We start from the raw sequence: 20672 nt of genomic DNA, 5'->3' as shown, positions 1-20672 counted from the left end.
CCGATACGACATTGTAACTTTCAAGTAGAGTAAATTTTTTTGGTGTCTCATGGGCGGCGGTAGTCACTTACCATCAGATGAGCTGCATGCTTGTTTGTTCCCTATTATATATAATATAAATAGTAATAAAGTAAGAAAATGTATCTCACTATATTGTTTCATTTTCAGGGTTCTGTCTGAGATAATAGAAATACAACCTAATATATTTTCAGTACAGAAGAAAAAAGCTCATGGTTTGTCAATATGCTAATGTACTTTATATATATATAAACACCAGTTTTTTTCCTGTCTCCGGAAGGAGTTAGTAATTATTAAGTTAATTTAATAACATTCTTTTTGGGTTCAACAATTGAATATGAAGTACAGAAGTACTAATCTTGCCCTTTTACAGTGCCAGCCCTGATGCCCTGCGCCCAATAAACGTTGGATCAATGCCAAACTTCTTAAATGTCAGATGGTGTGCTATTACGTTCTTTACACCTTCCGGTTCCTTTTAGTGATATGTTTGCCTTACCGATATGCCTCACTAAGTAATATTTACCTTTTATTTTATCCTATTTTGATGACACAGATGTTTGTATCTTTATAGACTTACCGTCCGGTTAATAAAATTTAAAAAGTTCTACAGAAGTGCAAACCTACTTCACTTTTGACTGTATATAATATTATAAAATTGTTATTAAGAATTAACTATGAAAGAAAATATTACATGAAATATTTTTTTTAATTAAAAATAAAATACTTGTATTGCATGATTAGTTTTTATTTTTAAGTATCTTCAAAATGAAAAAGGTTCTTTGTACTGGCCAATTCTGAGTCGATTTTTATCATACTTTTCCATCGATAGATACCTATACTTTAATTTTTCCATGATTGGAATTGCTATTTATTACTATACAGAACCGTAAATAATAATATGAAAAAGCTGTAGGTGATGATGATGGTAAAATTTTTCTTGTGTCCCTCATTAAGAATAAGGGTTCATAGAAGAGACTTCCATTTATTTCCAAGTAATGTTTATTGATAAAATACATTGTAGAAAGTGAGAGGATAGCTCAAGACCGTTCCATATGACAGTCAGTCAGAGGGAGGCCTATGTTCAGCAGTGGACAGATAACGGCTGGTATGTTGATAATGAGTGTTTATTGTATCATTAGTATTATGAAAATTAAAAAAAAATACTTTATGTATAATAGTGTCAATTAGTAAACTTCAATCTTTACTATTTATGTAATGAAATAGACACAATGAATGTTTTAATTAAACTATTTTTTGTTATATCACTATGTTCATCTGAATACACCTACTGATATAATAGATCAATGACATTGATAAGATTATTATAGTAATAAGACTTACGAAGTCTTACATAAACGTTGTAGAGTACGTGTATCTATAATATGATTGTGGTCTATCGAGTCGAATGTCGTTAAAAATAAACCCATTAAATATGTTGTAAGGCTTGCAAATTTTAAGGTTAACAAGATGAGGGCGTGATGAATATTTATAATATATACTGTAATCATATACATCAATATAAAATATGTATTAGTTATAATTTATACGAAATAAAAGCTTATGTGTTGTCATTCATTGGAGACTTTTAGGTCAAAGAAGTGATTAGATTAGATTTTTAATAATCATTTTTATAGTCGACAGGGTTTCATTTATAGTTTCGGTTTCATATTAATTTTATTACTAACGAATTAACTTTTTTTTGCAAAGCGAAAATTATATTTATTAGTATTAAAGTCAGTAATATTTATAGTAACAAAAAATAAAAATAAAAGAACTTGTTACTCATGATATTACAGATTTGTAATTCAACCGAATAATTCAAAATCCAATCTACTGACTCTGTATTAGGGCGCAATTGAATTCCAAATGTATTTTCGTTTTTTTGTAGCTACATTGTATGGAACGTGTGTACCAGCTGCATCAATTTAATATAGAAGTACTGCTGATATTATAGATTTCTAGATTTCGTACATAAATCAACATTGTAAAGTATAATATATAATATATATATATATTTATTATATTATTCTAGACATTAACTCCTCTAGTCTCCACTGCTGGACATAAGCCTTTCCCATAAGGGGAGTATTGTCAGTAGTTGCCATGCTTGGCAGACGGGTTGGTAACCGCAGTTAAGCTTTTAGAGATGTTTTAAATAGTACGCTGCTGCCCATCCCTTGCCCTCTCTTAGTCGCCTCAAGCGGTGGCCTATTCTACGACGATATATATATATATATATATATATATATATATATATATATATATATATATATATATATATATATATATATATTAGTGTTTTTATTTCTAGTATTGTTGAAAAGCAAGTCTTGTTATCCAATGTTTTAGCAGTATTATATAAAAATGAAACAGAATGAAATTATGATGATAATGATAATGTAAGTTAAAATTTACAATTTTTTAATTGATCAGTACTACACAATTAATAATGTTATTTATTTTAACAATAGTAATCATTAATAATATTTGTTAAGATTTACATCAGGAGATGTTTTATTGGAAATATTATATTTGTTTTGTGCTTGTGTAGCAACAAGAGTTCATTTTGCGCCTTAATTAATGAAGTAATCTTCTTCTGTTGTTTTCTTTTTATTGTCACCAACTGTCGCTTCTGGGAGGTGGTGGTCTGAAAAAAATATATACATTTCTTCTTTAAAATTCAGAACAGTTTTGATACTATGTGCATGTGTCATGTTTGATGTATTTCAAATCATATATGTATATAGACATAGAATTAAAAATTAATATAAATTTTGAAAATAATAGTTTTGATACTTTTAGAAAATATTTTTGTTGTTTTTATTAATAATTGATTTAATGTAATAATGTGAATGCGAAATTGTTTGTTATCTCTTGACGCCTTAACTGTCCAATCAGTCGTTATAAAATGTATACACGTCTAACTTGACATGAAGAAAGATACAGGTTATTTTAACTCAGTTAATTATAGGTATATCCCGATCACGTCTAAGAAGTAGCGAATAAAATGTAGTATTTTTTTTTAATTTTAATTAATGGAGATAATGCCGCAGCATACGGCTAGTATTTTACATATTGTTCGACAATATTTTCCTTGTTTAAAAGTACCTATCTATGTTCACAAATCAAATCGGTCAGGGGCGAGTTATACTTACACGTCGAGGGTTCAGTATATGAGATAAAATGACCTTTTTTTCAATTCTTATACGAAATAGATACCAAGTAATTATTATTGTATATTGATACTGCAATTCTTAAATTCTTTTTTCCTTATTTTTAGGTCATAATTGTTGTTAAAAACCGAACTGCAAAATTAGGTTTATTTTTTAAGGATTAAAATAAATATTTATTAGAAATTATGCTACTTAAAATGATTATTTCACTTTTTCTATAATATTAACGTATGCTTTCATAAACAGTAAATTATTTTAGATTTTTTCTTACATTTTTGATAATAAGTCAAACACTTTATAATATAAAAATAAATAAAAATTACATTCAAAATGTTCAAAAGAAACTTTTCATATGATCCACTTGGACTTGTAGGACATTTTGACATTTTGAGTACCCCTATTGGACCCCCTTGGAAATAAAATATATATTTAATTATTTCTATAATTATTATATTAATATTATATTAATAATACACGTGGATCAACAATATGTAAAACTATTCCAAACAAATTGATAGCATTAGTAGTTGCTGGAGTGCAGTGTTGTGACAGAAGAACGGACAGAATTACACCTTAAAGGTTTATTTGTATCTTTTCGGCACTGAGCCCTAAAACATAGGTTAGTAACAAAATCTTAATAAAATAGATTCTTAGGAATAAGTTTTATGAAATCACTTCCTTTCTTTGATGTTTTTTATGAGAGATACTATTAATATAGAACTTTCATTCTAAGAACATTTATAAGCTTAAAATTACTCGTACTTGTAATATAATTATTTACATTCTATGATATTAATAAATGTAGGTATATTCATATTTTTATTATAGTTTAATTATATTATTCGAGCTCATTATTCTTACCAATATAATAAAACTTGCCTTTAACCGCGACTTCGTCCGCGTGGCCGGGATATGTTTATTGCCTGGCCCTTAGATTATATAGATTGAGTGTCTCCATACAAATGCTTTGAGAAAAGTGGGTCAACTTTTTCATACAATTTTACGTGATAAATAGTTATGAGTGTTTCCTTTATAACTTTTATATTTTTTTTGTATTATAATTTTTGCATCTTCGTAATGTGTAAAAACTCATTTTATTTATTAAATAATTAAATATAGATACAACAAGATATATTATGTGCGTAAGTATATAGAAAACTGATAAAGAAACGGACCTGTTTTTGAGACCCGATGCTCTAATATATACGAGTATAATCTAAGACATGGACAAAAAGCAGTCTATATTCTTCTGGCCCTTATCTGTCCAGTGCTAAATATATCCCCAGGAGGTCTTTATTCCATATAACATGTGTACATAGGATATATTTATTTACGTATGTATATATATTTAAAACTAAAAAGGAAGAAAAGCATAAAGGTAAATTTAATCGTGTTTAATTATTTATTACGATGGGCCACCTAACTTATTTCATCTTCATCTTTCATTCCTTACTGGTGCCCCAACAACGTATACCAATAACGCAGGCAGGGTAACTATTGCATTTTAATCCATTAAAAATATGTACGAGTACTACAGATTAACAATTTATGCACAATTGTTATGTTATTTGTTATCTACACACAATTGTTATCTAATATTAATCTTTATAATAAATAAAGATGTATTAGATAAAGATATATTTATTTAACAAAGTATGTTTGTGTAAGCACAGAATTTATCATTGATTTCTACACTGGGCTGCGCCTGTCCTGTAGGACAGGTAAGTATTGTTAATTACCCTACATATTTGTTTATGTCAAATATAGCAGGTTCCAGTGACAGTTGATAGACATGTGTGAAGCAGACAAGTCTATAACTGTCATGGCGTGTCACGATGTCTGATTATGTTATTATATAAATTTATGTGAATATTGTACGTATATTGTATGTTATATATATTCAAAAGACAAGTACGGTGTGTTTCTGTCTGAAGGGTGGGATATGGCGTGAATTTACTGAGTACAGAGGAATAACACCTGAGTCCTCAGGAATGGCAACGCATGGGGGGTATCATGGGCGAAACAGTATACTGTTATGTTCATGGTACTGCTCATGTCTATAAGCGACGGTTACCACTTTCCATCAGGTGAGCGGTCAGCTTGTTTGCCATTCTAAGTTGTATAAAAAAAAAGTACATTTTGTGTTAGAAGAAACAGCGGTTCTATACATTTCGATACTGATATTTTTTTAAAAGGAATAAAAAATAGTGTAAATAAACCAATTTTACCGAATTAGGTATTATTTTGTGGGACTTCATATCCCTGGTCAGTTAAAAATAAAATAAAAAATAACAAAGCAATTGTTACAATCACTTAACTGGTAATTAATGAATTAAAAATTGAATTTAGAATGCGGATATATGTGAATATTGTATAAACCAGATTTTTCGCTAATAAACTCAATCGATTACAAAACCACGATTACGTGCCAAAAAAAATAGACGAATTGAGAACTTCCTCATTTTTATTTTTTCATGTTTAATCCCATTTAAACCCTTCACCTGTTTAAAAAATACGAGTAAAATTATGTTAAAAAATTAAATGCATTTTTGAGAAAAATAGAGCGTCTGGTTATGGTTGATCTTGTAATAAAATGATAGAAAATATATTTAAGTAATTTAAAAAATGATTAATTATACCCAGGAGTGTTCCAGTTACTGCCATCGCAAAGAGCAGTGGTTGGTGTTTCTTGTTGACTGAAAACAAATTATTGTCTATTAATACAATCAAGTTACATTTCAAATTGTATATGTTTACACATAAATATATAATATAAATATGTTATCGACTATAATTCCTGATGGATTTGTCAGAGCAAAGTTAATATTACTGTTGTGAGGAATGTGATATTTGACATGTCTATGTTTTTCCAAGCTTATTTGAATTCATTATAGTAATTAGAACCACTAACACCGTCACTTAGATTATTTTGTTAATTTTTTTATAAAATAAAATTGGTAACTACCAACGCTATATTATCAATTGTCAATTGCTCCATCGTGATAACTTTTACGTAAAAACTAACGAAATGAACATAACCGTAATACTTAATAGACTTTTATTAAGAAATATTTACCCAGAATTTAAATTGGACAAAGTGATAGCTTCGAGTGATCTGATCTTTCGACTGTATGATCGCCAAAGTTTAACACATAATGGTGTTAATGTGGTGCACCACGTAAGGCCAAGCAGAAAACCGCACAGCCACCAGCCATGCTGAAAAAAGAACATATCAAAAGTGAATATAATAAAAAGGCTAATTTTAGTAAAAATGGCCGATTATGTTACACTGTCTTTCTATTTTCAACCTTTTGTAATATGGATACAAAACTTAACCTTTTTTAAGTGTTAGATTTGATATCTCATATTCCTCAAAGTAATATTTTTTTATTATATGTATAATCTAGTTTATAATACAAAAAGTTATTTAATTTTTTTCTATCGTAATATTGAAGAGGGAGAGAGAGATTTATTCTAAATCAGAAGTAATTATTTTTCACGCATAATATTATTTCATATCAAAAACTCGCTTATTATATTATCTTATATACAGTGCCGGACATTAATATCATTATAAAATTATGGAGTCATCTATAAATATAAAATGAACGGAAAATGATATTTTAAATTAATTACTTAACAATAAAAATAATAACTTGTTTGTTGATAAATATGTTTAAATTTACATTGTTATTTTGTTGTTGTTAAGTTTCAATTTACAATATTTTTGTTATGTACGACTCAATTCTTAATTGTCATTTTTTTACAAAACGTAATACAGATGTCTTGATAAATAATGAAAAACTAGAAATTGAATTTTAAATTATCGACCTAAAAGAGTATAAATAAATGTTACAAATAAATGTCAATTTACTAATTAATTTTATCGCTTGTAAATTATAAATTGTAGCCATTAGACGATTAAACTTGAACAATTTCAATATTCCACTGAATCGAAAGAGTGTAAATGACAAATGTTACAAATGATACGACTTTCTGAGTTCTATTCATAATAAGTTTAAATTATTCAAAAGTTCTAAGCAAGTACAATTACAATAAGTACATTATGTTTTTACACAATTATATTTTTTTTAATTTATTTATTTAAAATATTTGTTATTTCACAAATCTGACAATAATTTTGGGGTTTTGACCCGAAATTGTGAGATAAATGTCAGTTATTTTAAATTTTGACACTGTTTCTTGTAAGTGCCAAAATGAATTATAAAAGGATATAATTGCATTAATACTTATTAACGTAATAAATTTTAGGTAGTCTTAGATTATCTAAAATTATGTATATATTAGACTTCGTGTACATAACTTTATTACAAGAAAAGAATTCATTACACTGTACTATATATATTACAACCTGTGTGTACTTTATTTTTATAGATTGAAGAGTTTTGTAGTTAAAAATACACAGATAGACAACATCTTTTGATACAAGATTCGTGATAAGAGTTAAATATACAAACAGACAAAAATAGCTAAATATATGAAAAATTAATTTTCTTTTTGTATTAAAAAGAAATGTCTATACATTTATATTAAATTTAAACTAGATATTACAATACACTGTTTTAACTACAGTTTTGAGGGATAATATGGTAGTGAACTTATGGAAAACTAAAGCATAATATCATAGTCCTCAGGAATAGCAACTCATGAAGGATACCATGGACATCATAGTATCATCTGTGATGTTAGTGATCCTATGGTTAAAATTTTCTCTAGGTAAGCCGTTAGTTATTTACAATTTCTAAATTACATTAAAAAAAAAAACATAAACCTGTATTATTATTCAAATCATACAATCGTAACAAGAAAGAGTTTTTATTCATTCATTCATACATATAATGTCTTCCGTGATATACTGATATGAGAAGTTAAGTCTCAATATTCATGTATAATGCATGCTATATTTTCTTTAGAAGTAATAAATTCTACAGAATATCATTTTCCATCTGTGCTGAATTTATTTATCCTTTTCAAATGTTTCTAATTTGATCTATATTTAGGACAATTCCAATTTAATGTAAGTTCAATGTAAAATACTTTTTTGTTTTGTTTATACAACTTAGAATGGCAAACAAGCTGACGGCCCACCTGATGGAAAGTGATAACCGTCGCCTATAGACATAAACAGTGCCATGGACATAACAGAGTATACTGTTTGACCCATAATACCTTCCATGCGTTGCCATTCCTGAGGACTCAGGTGTTATTCCTCTGTACCCTGTAAATTCACACCATATCCCACCCTTCAAACCGAAACACAGCCATGCAAACACAACTACTTCACGGTAGAAACACGGATGGGACAGAGGTACCCAAGAAATCGACTTTTGTACAAAGTCTCCCTCTGGTCTTCCAGCTATTATTTTTTTGAATAATAACAAGTAAATACCTATTTATTGTCTATCGCCATATATATTTTGAAATAACTAGGATTAATTATTAAATTCAGTTTCAGGTGACAACATTATGATTTCATGAAATCTAAAATATTTCTTTTAAAGTAAAATCTCACCATAGAAGCAATATATTTACTGCACAGCAGAGTTCTTAATGCTGAATATACGGAGAAAAGCGGATTGCACCGAGCCGCGTATTTTCCGACTGATTGTAGAACGTGTGTACGCCAGCTCGCAGTATGTGAGATCAAACGTGATACGTACATTGATACTTTCTGCAAGAAATAATATAAATGTATCCTTTATTTTGGAAGGTAGTAAATAAAATATAGCTTTTTTTATTAATGAAATGGTAAACCCGCTTACGCTATTGGTATACACTGGCAAGGCCTCAGTGAGGGATGATTGGTGAGGATGAAAAGGCAGGTTAGCCTATTGTGACGAATTCAACGATAAATTAGTCACGGCGATATCCAGGACGAAGTCGACCTGATAGGGTATATTGATAGCAATGGGGACTAACCTCCCTGTTACTAACAATCCCTTTCCCTCTTCTCGCCCCCAAATAAAATATAGTCGTTAGCAAATACAACTAAATTGGTTCAATAAGTGCTTAATTTAATAATTGTAATAAACGTAAATATTATTCATACTTTAGGGAAAACCATCGTAGTCTTTAATGGCGGGATTTATCGCAGAATTACCAACTAAGTAAAATTTTATAAGAAACTCAAATAAAATTAAAACATAAAAACTACTATTTCTATTACCCAATATGAATATAGACATAGTATTATATATATTTTTTGTATACTTTTTATTCAAGAATATACAATTCTTTTAAGGTTTTTATATTAAAATTAAATGTCATAAAATTTTTAATGTCCAAAAGGAACAATTTGATAACTGAGAATCTGTCTACGTTATGTTATTGACAGCAGATTCTAATTTAATAACTATCTATGAATTTCAGTATATATTTTTACCAACATTCACAAAATTCGGTTCAGTAATTAAACTTTGTAAAAGATGTAAATAGTCCTGTATAATTTATTTACATCCTTGTAATTTGATTGAACTGCCATTAATTTTAAAAACTTTTCGCAACTTATCTTGTTGACAGTGAATGATTATATATAAATTGAATATTCACCTTCTGAGCAATAACCTCGCCTTGGTTGTCGATGTAGTACTGAGCTGTGTGGATATGACTTAATGATATGTTTAGTTTTCTTCTGAATGGCATCAATTGAAGTTCTAATTCTGTCAATTTAAACACGACTTCTGCACGCAAATGTTCCAGTGGTTTTATATTAGTCTGATATAATCTCTGTGTTCTTGTAGCTAATTAATAAAAATAAAATAATCAGATAATGCATTATACAATAATTTATATCTAACTTAAAATGAATGTTTAAATATATTTTAAAGACCAGTTTTGTCGCTCTCAATTTCTGTCCGGAACTACTATTTTTATTTTGTACTTTTTAAGTTTTCGCCATGAATAGTACTTGTAAGTTCTTTCAGTCGTGGCATTATCCATGTGGTTTGGTTTAAAATGTATGCTCATTAATCCATCATAGTACTAAATTTTATTCAAATCCGTTCAGTAAATTTTACATTTAATATTGGAAAGATATAATAGACAATGTACAGAAATAAAAAAAGTCTAATAAGATTCTTCTTTAAAAGACCCATTACCACATTTCGTAGGTTATAAAAAATATTATTTGATTATGTTATGTTTATTTATATGTGTGCTAGAGCATCATCTTAATTCAATTAGAATAACAAGTGTGTTTCTCACCCAAAGTCTCCAATCTTCCCGCAGTAGTGAGGTCCGATACTTGAGCGGCGATGTTCTCGAGTTGGTCCACTAATGATGGCAAGTCCTTGCCAACTACAGCTCCATTGTATTCCATTCTTGTATACGAAAATAGTTATTTAAAAAATAATATGGAAATATAATCATAAAAGTATATCTCATGTCCCGATGTTCATTCATGCAAATTTTCAAAACCGGAATATTCTATTTTAATAAAAAATAAATTGTATTGTTTCTTGCAAATTCAAAGATAAGGCAGTTTTAATAACATTTTTCAGCGTCTTTTTCACATCCCAATAACCCCATGGTTATTTTTATGCAACTTAGAATCGCAAACAAGTTGACGGCCCATTTGATGGAAAATGGTAACGGTCGCTTACAGATATAAACAGTAGCATGGATGGTACAGATTATATTCTGTCGCCTACTTCATGTATTACTATTCCTGAAGATTAAGGTTTTAGTTATTTAGTCAGTTAACTTAAGATTCTTGGTGCTCCGTGACGCCACCTCAGTAAATTGTATAAAAAATGCATTAGATTCTCTTACCTGTAATTAGCTAGCTTGACTTCAGAAACAATTAGCATTTGGTTCAAGAGTTTGTTGAACTTAAACGATATTGTCTTTAATAGCCCCACGTCTATCGTAGAAGACAATCGGCCTAGGTCTGTTTGCAGTTCTTGCCACTCGAAGTAAGAGGTTTCTTTGTTTACATCTAGTATTTTGTCAAGTTGAAACACTACATAGGCTGGACGATCTTTTTCACAGTCCCTTTAAAAGTAGTCATAAATATTTTTAAAAATTAATTTAACAATTTCTAGATGAAAGAGAAAAAATATATATTTTTATTTGCTATCGAAATTAACCACTTTTAGATGTGATTTGTGTTATACTCGTATTTAATTTTAAATATTAAAAAGCATGTTATTTTTAAATCCTTCTATGAAACATCGGCAGTTTACTAGTAAAGTTTTCTTATTTTTATAGCATATTTATAAAATCCTTTTTTTATGCAACTTAGAATAGCAAACAAGCTGACGGCCCACCTAATAGAAAGTGGTAACCGTCGCCTATAGACATGAACAGTATCATGGATATAACAGATAATATAATCTTCACATAGAGTGTTTAGTAAATAATTAAAAAAATAAAATATTCACTATATTTGCTACTAAGTCAAAGTAGGTAAAGACTTTGTTTTAGAGATTAAGTGCTTTACTACAAATATAATTATTGTATATATGTAATAATCTATTAGAGTCATGTCTTTAAGATTATCTTTAATCAATTTAATTAAACATCCTATGAATTCCACCTCAATCACTTTGAAGTGTACTGTTTAATCACGTATTTAGTAACATGTTATTACACGCTGCTACAGATTTACAGCTGAACCAATTTAGAAAATAGCGTTCATACCAAATAAGATTTTGGTGTATTGGATTGTAAGGCTAACTAACTGTATGATGTCTTGAATTATAGAACATGAAGTTGAAGAACAGACAATTGCTATCATTGTGCCACGAATCTTCAAAATAATTTTATTTAAGTATTACTGTTTTTTTTTTTTTTTATTTTAGCGTAAGTATAATTGTTATTAGTCATCATTATCATAATTAATTTATTAATCTAAATTAATACTATAAAGAGGAAAGATTTGATTGCATATTTCTAAATAATAAAATAAAAATTGGTCAACAGCTTTTAAAAAATCTTTCACATGTAGAATGTTATATTTTTTGTTTATTTTAAAAGGTACATCAACAATGTAAATACAGACATTAATTTTAATTAATATACAGGGCTTGCATCTTGCATATACACCGATTATAGATGTACACAACATTTTATTAAGTCATCGATTACATATTAACAAAACTGACACCAAAAAAACAATAAAAAATATACAGGTGATAACATAAGAATACTTAAAATATAGAATTATTAAAACAGTGCACACAGAATTAAAATTATTAGTTGTGGAAAAATGATGGTAGCATTATGAGAGAACTTTTAGAATTTTATTCTTGAATGACTTGGGATGGTCGTGAAATATATCAAGATTCAGGGACTCGTTACAGGAATTGTACGTATTGATTAACGTCGAGACAGGAGCATGCAACCCTAAATTAGTTTTATGTCTGGGTAATTTTAAAGACAGCTTTGCATTTGTTACGGACATTTAATTTAGGGGCACATAAGTCTGTGCGCTCTAATAGCATTTGGCACATTATCTGCAAATTACATAGGCTATATTGTTTTTGAGAAATCAATCTAACTATGCGACGCCGCGCCGGGCTGGATCACAAGTGTTATATACAGTGACAAATAGTAGCATAAATTACTAAAAATACGATTCTTCATTAGGTCAATATTACATTATTTATATGCAGTATTATTTAATTTTATTTAACTTTATTTGGGTATTCTTAGAACATGTAAAAAATAAATAAGGTAGTTAGGATATAAATCAGTAAATACTAATCAATACAACTATTTAGGTACTGTACGACGTTTGTCTATACAAGACAAATATGTTTCCCTTTGCTTGTGACTTCTACTACGAAATACACATTATACACACACACACACACCAGCTGATTTCAAAGGAATAATTTAATTAAAACACTTTATTTTACCTCAATACATCCTTAATAGATACATCAATTGTAACATTATTCAATTCTCTGAATATCGAATCGAAAATACCCTCATCATTCTCTAGTAAGGGTGAAGGCCTGTCCAGAAGGGCTACTAGTGTCTCATATTGCGGTGTGTCCCATAATGCATGACAGACATACACCTGTGAAAACATTTAACTATATATATTTTTTTAGCCTTCTATTTCTATAGGTATTTATATAATAAAGCACTAAATATAGTACATATCAACTAATATATAAAAGACTAAGTAACTAAAAACTAACAGTTTGATTTGAGAAAATCTTTTTGTATTTAATATCTAGTTCATTTACATGATCAAAGATGTGAAAATGTCGATTTACCAATATAGTTTCTGTAAGTGCTGCAACGCCGTATAAAATAGTAAATAATCATTTTTTTAGGTATGTAACCTTCGTGACAACTTTATATTTATATTGTAGATCTCAAAGGTTTTAAGATCGAATCTGACAAACCACACAGAATTGCATGTCAGTTTAAATTGATTTCCATTTATAATTCTTTAGTGACAAAACAAATCCTTAACAAACCAATAGAGCGGACGGGACATCCATATAAATAAGTGTATTAAATTCGAAAAAGAGAAATTTGAGTGACGGCTGAAGGTTTGCCCAGGCATGTCAATGTTACATTCGTACGGTAATATTCGGTAAGTACCTCTAAATAGCCTATTAGAGATTATATCCGACAGAACATTCACTTATTTTCTATATTTTTGTATACACATTTAACAAATAGACAGTTTCTTCGGTAGGTAACAAGGTTATTTTAAGATAATTTTCGATTCAACTCCTGTACAATTTTACGAGGCAATATATTGTATTGAATCATGTTGCTATTATACGTTTATTTTTACTTATTACAACTCTTTTCAAATAAAACTTTATGTAAAATTTCAACAAAACTATATACTAAGGTGTATCTAAACTAATGTTATAAAGAGAAGAGATTTTTTTAGAAATAATCAAAACATAAATACAAAATATACTTAAAATCAGCAAGTAAAATGGGATGTACTATTATTATATTATTAAAAAAAAAAAAACTGAGAAAACAGAGCGTATTATTAGTGTAAAAAAGTTAGTATAAAATACGAGTATGAATTAGTTACCTCGGCATGTCCAGTAATCAGAAATGTAGCCGATACCACTGTCCACAATATCAAAGAACCAAAACATAGCCACACTGCAGATCTACAAAAGAAGAAAGCAAGTAAATTAAAATACTATCGTATAGTTTTTATTTTGAGTGATATGTGTATATATCATACATACATCTTTTCTTCTTTCACTTTCATAACCCGCCTCATGCATACATAGCGGTACCGTAGACTCTTGACTCCCAATTTCGTTAATGAGTTCGGATATTGAATTACCGATATAGCAATTATACTTATATTTTAATGAACCATCTGTACAAATACCCATAGTAGATAGGCATCCATATGTATGTATATATATGGTGAAATAATACATAGATATTAGTATACTGATATTGTTGATACTAACAGAAAATATTTGTATGTTTGCTTGTCTGCAATGGATGGATTGTTCAACGGATTTTAAAAGCTTTTCACTTGTATAAAGTTATATTATCATCGAATAATATAGACTAGATATAATTTTCGAAAGTAGAGATTTTATCCACTTGTGTGAAGCTACCAGATCACTAGTATTTTTTATAAGAGCTAGTCAAAGTGACCGAATTAGTTGCACCGACAAGAGGAAATTTTTAAATGAAAACAGAAGAGTCAATGTGACCGCGGGGCGAGGTGCTGTGATGATGGTGAACATACCTGCTTACCCTGATCATAATCACATAACCTGTGACCCAAAGGGTCGCCATCGTAGCAATTTATACTGTGTTGGCCTATAAATGTACCTCTTCACGCCTCGCTTAAATGCCGCAAGATTATAGGTAGGGGAAAACACGTGACTGGGAAGAAAATTCTAGAGTTTTATAATTCGGCAGAGGTATGAATTCGCGAATATATTGATGAATGCAGTTACGGCTAATACTGCGTGTCCTGTTTGAGCCCAACACATGTTCTTTTGTAAGTGATTTCCGCTGCCCATGTGTATTCACAATATCAAAGGAATTGGGCCTTTTAGGAGCGAATATATTCTTTTCTTCAAAGTTTGTGTAGGTACCTCCGTTCTCACTCGTGATTTTACTATAAAGCACTGTATATGTTGCAAATGTTTTTAAACGTGGGATATGGTAGGGAAATTACAAGGTATGAAGGAGTAACACCTTAGTTCTCAGAAATGGCCATCGACAGAGAGTTTATCACCATACCTTGGAGCCTGGATGGTTGCGCACAACGTCGTTTTAGTAATATTTCCTCCCACGAACGCTCAGGTTACGGAATGAGTTTCCTATCAAGGTTTTTCCAAAAGTCTATAGCCTGGGGTTCTTCAAAAAAGGAGTAATGAGGTTTCTTCAGGATCGGCAACGCGCGTGTAATGCCTCTGGTATTGCAGGCGTTCATATGTTTGCCATCAGGTGGGCCGTATGCTTGTTTTGGCAAACAAGCACACGGCCCACCTGATGGCAGTAGTATAAAAAAATGGTAACGTATGAGGCATATAGTGGTAACATATGGGCGTAATAGTATAATTAGTGATAGTCATGCTATGGTTTATGCTTATAGGAAACGGCTATTATCTTTCACGAGGTGCATCATTCAGCCTGTTTGCTATTCAAAGTATCATAAAAATAAAAATAAATAAGATATGTGGTGAATTGATTATAGTTTGAAAACTCAATACTAGACGTAAAAAAAACGCAATACTTACTAGATGTTGATGTCTAGACTAGGTCGTATATGATAATAACCAAATAAATATTTCTAATGCAGTAGTTAAATTAAAATTTACTAAGATCCTGTCCGTTCTACCACAAAAATAATTTTATTTTAAACACTGTTTACCTAAACAGGGTTTTATTAAACATTGTTTAGTTGGTGTAACAATGTTTATTTGTAATTTAATGTATTAAAGCAAAAACATTATCAGTTTTATTACATTGATTTTAATTAAAATAGACTTTTATTTATTATAACAATAAGAGAGGTTTGATACGCTTTTGCAGAAAGATGTGTGAACGTATATTTAAGTAATGTAAATAAGTATATCACAAGTTAAACTTTTTTGTAGTAAAACGGTTTATGTTTACTTACACTTGCAGTGTTCTTTTACCATGACCTTTGGCATGAGCACAACCACAAATTATGCCAAGTAATAACATCATCATTATAATGGAAAACGTCACGAGACAAGCTGAAAATAATAAGTTATTTAAATTAATTCATCATCAGAGGAAACTTTGTAAAAATTTGTTAAATTCATGATTGCACTTGTATGACGTTTGTGTTTTGAATAACGTGATATAACATAAATTATAAAATATTAAATGAGAATTAAACTATTTTTTTTGTGATGTCTGTGATGCTGTTCGTGTTGTTACCTATATAGGTAATAATTATCACTTTCAATAAGACAGGCTATTAGCATTTTTACTTTTTTAAGTAGTAGAAAAAAAAAAACATAAATAACACTACTCATATTTTGTTATAAACATAAAAAAATTCATACAGATTTATTTACAATCACATCATCATCATTATCATTATCATATCAGCCGTTAAATGTCCACTGCTGAACATAGGTCTCCCCTTTGGAGGGGTTTACCGGTAGTTGCCATGTTTGGCGGGCGGGTTGGCAATTGCAGTTAGGCTTTGGTGATGAAGAGACGCTGTCGCCAATCTCTCGACCATTAAATTCTCTTAGTCGCCTTTTATAGGCACCCACGGGCAAAGAAGGGGTGGCCCTTACAGTCACGTAGTAGGTAAATAATTTATATATTTCAGTGTAAAACTTGAAGAAAGATTAGGGCTATTAGTAGTTTCAAAGATACTTCTTTCTATACGTAAGCTATGTTACACAAGGCTCGCTTAGATCAATTTTAAAAATTCGATTGAATCTTATGAGCAAACCTGGGTTCTCCACTCCGACTAGTATGTATGGTATGAACGTGCATTTATTTATATTTAGTATTTTTGGATATATCTTATCATAGGTTAAAATTGCTTACCTAACATGAGAGTCCATCTCCAAAAGTCGTATTTTTGTATTCTATCATGATCAGTCTCTAGACCCCGTTTTAAATCGTGCAGCCCCAATGTTAAATAACGTACTATGTCGTTTAGTATTTTCGATGAGCTGTGAATGGCTGCTTTACGAGATTCTACATCTCGCAAGATATCTGAAAAAAATATACCGTTTTTATAATAGTAAAAAATATAAGAATTTAATAACTTTTACATTTTGCACTTCACTGTAAGTATAGTATTATATTAAGTTATATGCAGTATTATCTGATTTTTTTTACAATTTTATCATTAATATAAAATTATCATTATATTAGCCGTTATCTGACTACTGCTGAGCATAGGTCTCCCCCATAGACTGCCATAAGGAATGGTCCTGAGTTATCTCTAGAATATGGAATAATAGCTATCAGATATAGATATGCTTGTACATAAAGTAGAAGCCACCAATATAAAATAGTAGAGACAAATACAAGGCACATATTTAAAATCTATGTATGAAGTAAATTTTTGTAATATTTTGTGTTAAATGACAATAATGAAAAACTACAAACGGATTTTAAATTGTAATTAAATTATGCATTATTCACTTATATTGATATTATTTTTTGTGCATATTACATGCTATCTTCGCTAATTATAATTGATTTTGGTATTTTATTCCTTTTAATATATTTATTTAAAAAATTATGAGTATAATATTATAGGTTTATTTGAGCCCAAAAACATAGATGGAGCATGTCTAAATTAATAATAAGGGAACCCCAGCGGGGATTTTGCGTATTACTCGAGCGCGTCAGCAAATCATATAGGGAGAAACCTTACACCTTGTAATGTACCCCTACCATATATGAACCCTTAATATAGGGGCGTGCGTTGAGGACAGCCGATCAGATTAGTAAAAAAATTGATCTTCAGAAAAACTCGAGCGCGTCAGATTAAGACTCGTAAGTAGATGGAGAAAAATGTACATTTCAATAATATGACGATTTGAGTGTAACATAAGGAAATGGGCGAGTATAAGCAACAGTTCTCTCTGAGTATAATATTAGACCCGTCTTCGCACAGGTTTTTTAAATAAAATTTATAAATATATTTTTTGAGTTTATTCAATATAAACAAAAAATCGAATGTTTTCTCTTTTAATATTACTTTAGAGGTGTAGGTTATGGTTTCAAGGTAACTGGTCCTCTAGTGTAAAATATATTATTTATTTATTTATTAAGTTCTGTTGTACAAGTATCAACCATTACCTGCCTGTATTCAAATTCTGTCGTGCATGTATTCAAAGTAGGAAGTCAAAAGTCAACAAAATCATTATGTATTTAGAAATTAATATTCCACTTGTCAATCATTTATATATATATAAATAATTATAGTGAAGTCGTTTTTCAAATAAAATGTTCAATATTTCTCAATAATGATTTAAAACATGCTCTGACAGTGAACTAAAACCTTAATCTTGGTTAAAATATCTCATTAACCTATCATCGAGGTTTGAAAATTATATTTACAGAAATATTTGGAAATTTTAAAGTAGAATGTGAAGCTAGTCCAATTCTAAAAGTCTCATACAAACAAGGAATAGATTATGGATAGTACCGCAGTCCTAAAAAGACGGCTTCAACTATTAAGTTGGTATTGGAGACTCTAAATTTATTATTATTTTAATTATACCACTAAAAATTATATTCTAAAGTTATTGTAAGATTAACTATAATAAGTTAAGATTTTTAAAAAAAGCTGATTTAATCATTACAATATACAATTCTTTTTCTTTATTTAAGGAAGTTTATTCTTATTTGAATATGTCACCCCCATACGTAAACATAATACGATGTTATGAAGACAGAGACATTGAAGATCGAAGATTATGAATCGGCTCACGATTGGTGAAAGTATCATGTTACATATGCATAATAAGAATAAATTGAAAAAGTTCTCTTTGAAACCTTTAAAATTAAATGTAAGATTTGATAAATATTGCCCCAAATATAGCTATAACTTCCATTTGGGTTAATATCACTGTTTTTGAATGTATGCAATTTTACTGTTATATTAATATCATCATCATGTTAACCGTTAGCTGTCCACTGCTGAATATAGGCCTTTTTCCATTTGGGAGTGTTGCCAGTGCCATGCTTGGTAGGCGGGTTGGCAACTTTGGTGATGTTTTTAATAATTAAATTCATGCGTATGCAATGCAATTTATATGTTATGGATTGCAATTTTCCTTATAGTGAACTGATATTTTGTTTTTGAGCGTACTTGAGGGTGGAGGCAGAGGAAGCAGCTGCCCCACCTTAAAAATTCTGTGCATTACGATAAATTACGTGTTAAATTGAAAAAAAAAAAACTGCACAGTAAGGAAGCGCCACAATCATCACAAGTATGACTTGCTTCCCCCTACCCCTCCCTCACTCCCTTGGCCAGAAGCTGGGCACGCCCATGGTTTATTTATAATTAGTATAAAGTGCTATCTTACCACTCCTAACTTGTTCTGTTTGTGTTGCTATAACTGATGGCAACCTTTTGAAGTCTTTTCTAGCAGCAGATATGGCATTGGTCATGTTGTTTACACCAAGTGAGCGCAATTGTAGCAACTGTTGCTCTTGGAGTATCTACAACATAATATTATATTTATATTGTAATACTAAAGGAAGATTGTACAAAAGTCGTCTGCATGAGTACTCATGTCCCGCTCGTGTTTCTGTCATAAAGCACTTATACTTGCAACGTTTTGTTTCTGTTTAAAAGGTTGGATATGACAATTAAATAACTTGGCACAGAGACATAACACATTTGTCCTTAAAAGTGGTAATATGTTAGGAAAATCATGGGCTTTAAATTATATTTTGTAAAGTCCATGTTATAGTTCATGCATGTCTACATATGACGCGAAAATAAATCGAGAATTATTAGTGGATATATTATATGCTTATTATTTTATTTCTGGATAAAAGGACTCCAGTGCTAAGCAAAAAGAAAAAAAACATATAAATGCATCTTACTAATTCAAATTTCAGTTGCAGTACTAATGAGTTTGTATTGATAGTGTCACATAAAGGCGCATCTTTGGCGACGCAAAATTTTTTTAAATTCTCAATTTGCCTGGCCAGATCCTTGATTCTCTCTGCCGCCGTCGCTGCTAAGTTCCCAGCTCTGATGCTCACTTCGCGTAAAGATGATATCTTTGTAGAAAGATCCTCCGTTTCTGAAATTCGACACGGGTGTAAACTTTAAAGGCTGAAGTTACGAAACCCGAGTTGTTGCAAAATTTTGTCGTTCTTTGTCGAAATTAATGTCTCCAATTCAAAATATTTTATACTAATTTAAATATGAGAGTTTGAAATGCAGTAGATATTTGGTTGGTAACCAAGAATTACCATATTATGGATTTTGCTATTGTTACGTATACATGTTCATTATCTTGAGGTGAGAGTAAT

At 29.8% G+C, this 20672-nt stretch overlaps 1 protein-coding gene across 1 annotated transcript in view; it reads right to left on the bottom strand.

Moving 5' to 3' along the window:
• Positions 1-2332: 2332 nt before the first annotated feature.
• Positions 2333-20672, bottom strand: part of LOC113509864 (prominin-1-A) — a 30134-nt gene continuing 11794 nt past the window's right edge. Inside the window, exons 6-18 of the mRNA XM_052899352.1 lie at positions 20238-20440; positions 19712-19847; positions 17211-17381; positions 16297-16396; positions 14227-14308; positions 13073-13236; positions 10983-11204; positions 10416-10531; positions 9762-9952; positions 8725-8883; positions 6268-6407; positions 5831-5887; positions 2333-2665 (exon numbers count right to left, since the gene is read on the bottom strand). Coding sequence (XP_052755312.1) covers positions 2635-2665; positions 5831-5887; positions 6268-6407; positions 8725-8883; positions 9762-9952; positions 10416-10531; positions 10983-11204; positions 13073-13236; positions 14227-14308; positions 16297-16396; positions 17211-17381; positions 19712-19847; positions 20238-20440 — 1772 coding nt within the window. The 3' untranslated portion in view covers positions 2333-2634. The remainder of the gene's footprint in view (positions 2666-5830; positions 5888-6267; positions 6408-8724; positions 8884-9761; positions 9953-10415; positions 10532-10982; positions 11205-13072; positions 13237-14226; positions 14309-16296; positions 16397-17210; positions 17382-19711; positions 19848-20237; positions 20441-20672) is intronic.

The sequence above is a fragment of the Galleria mellonella genome, unplaced genomic scaffold (genome assembly GCF_026898425.1).
Source record: "Galleria mellonella isolate WM207_F2 unplaced genomic scaffold, CSIRO_AGI_GalMel_v1 utg57, whole genome shotgun sequence".
Classification (NCBI taxonomy): domain Eukaryota; kingdom Metazoa; phylum Arthropoda; class Insecta; order Lepidoptera; family Pyralidae; genus Galleria; species Galleria mellonella.
This window is presented reverse-complemented; position numbering and strand designations above follow the sequence as displayed.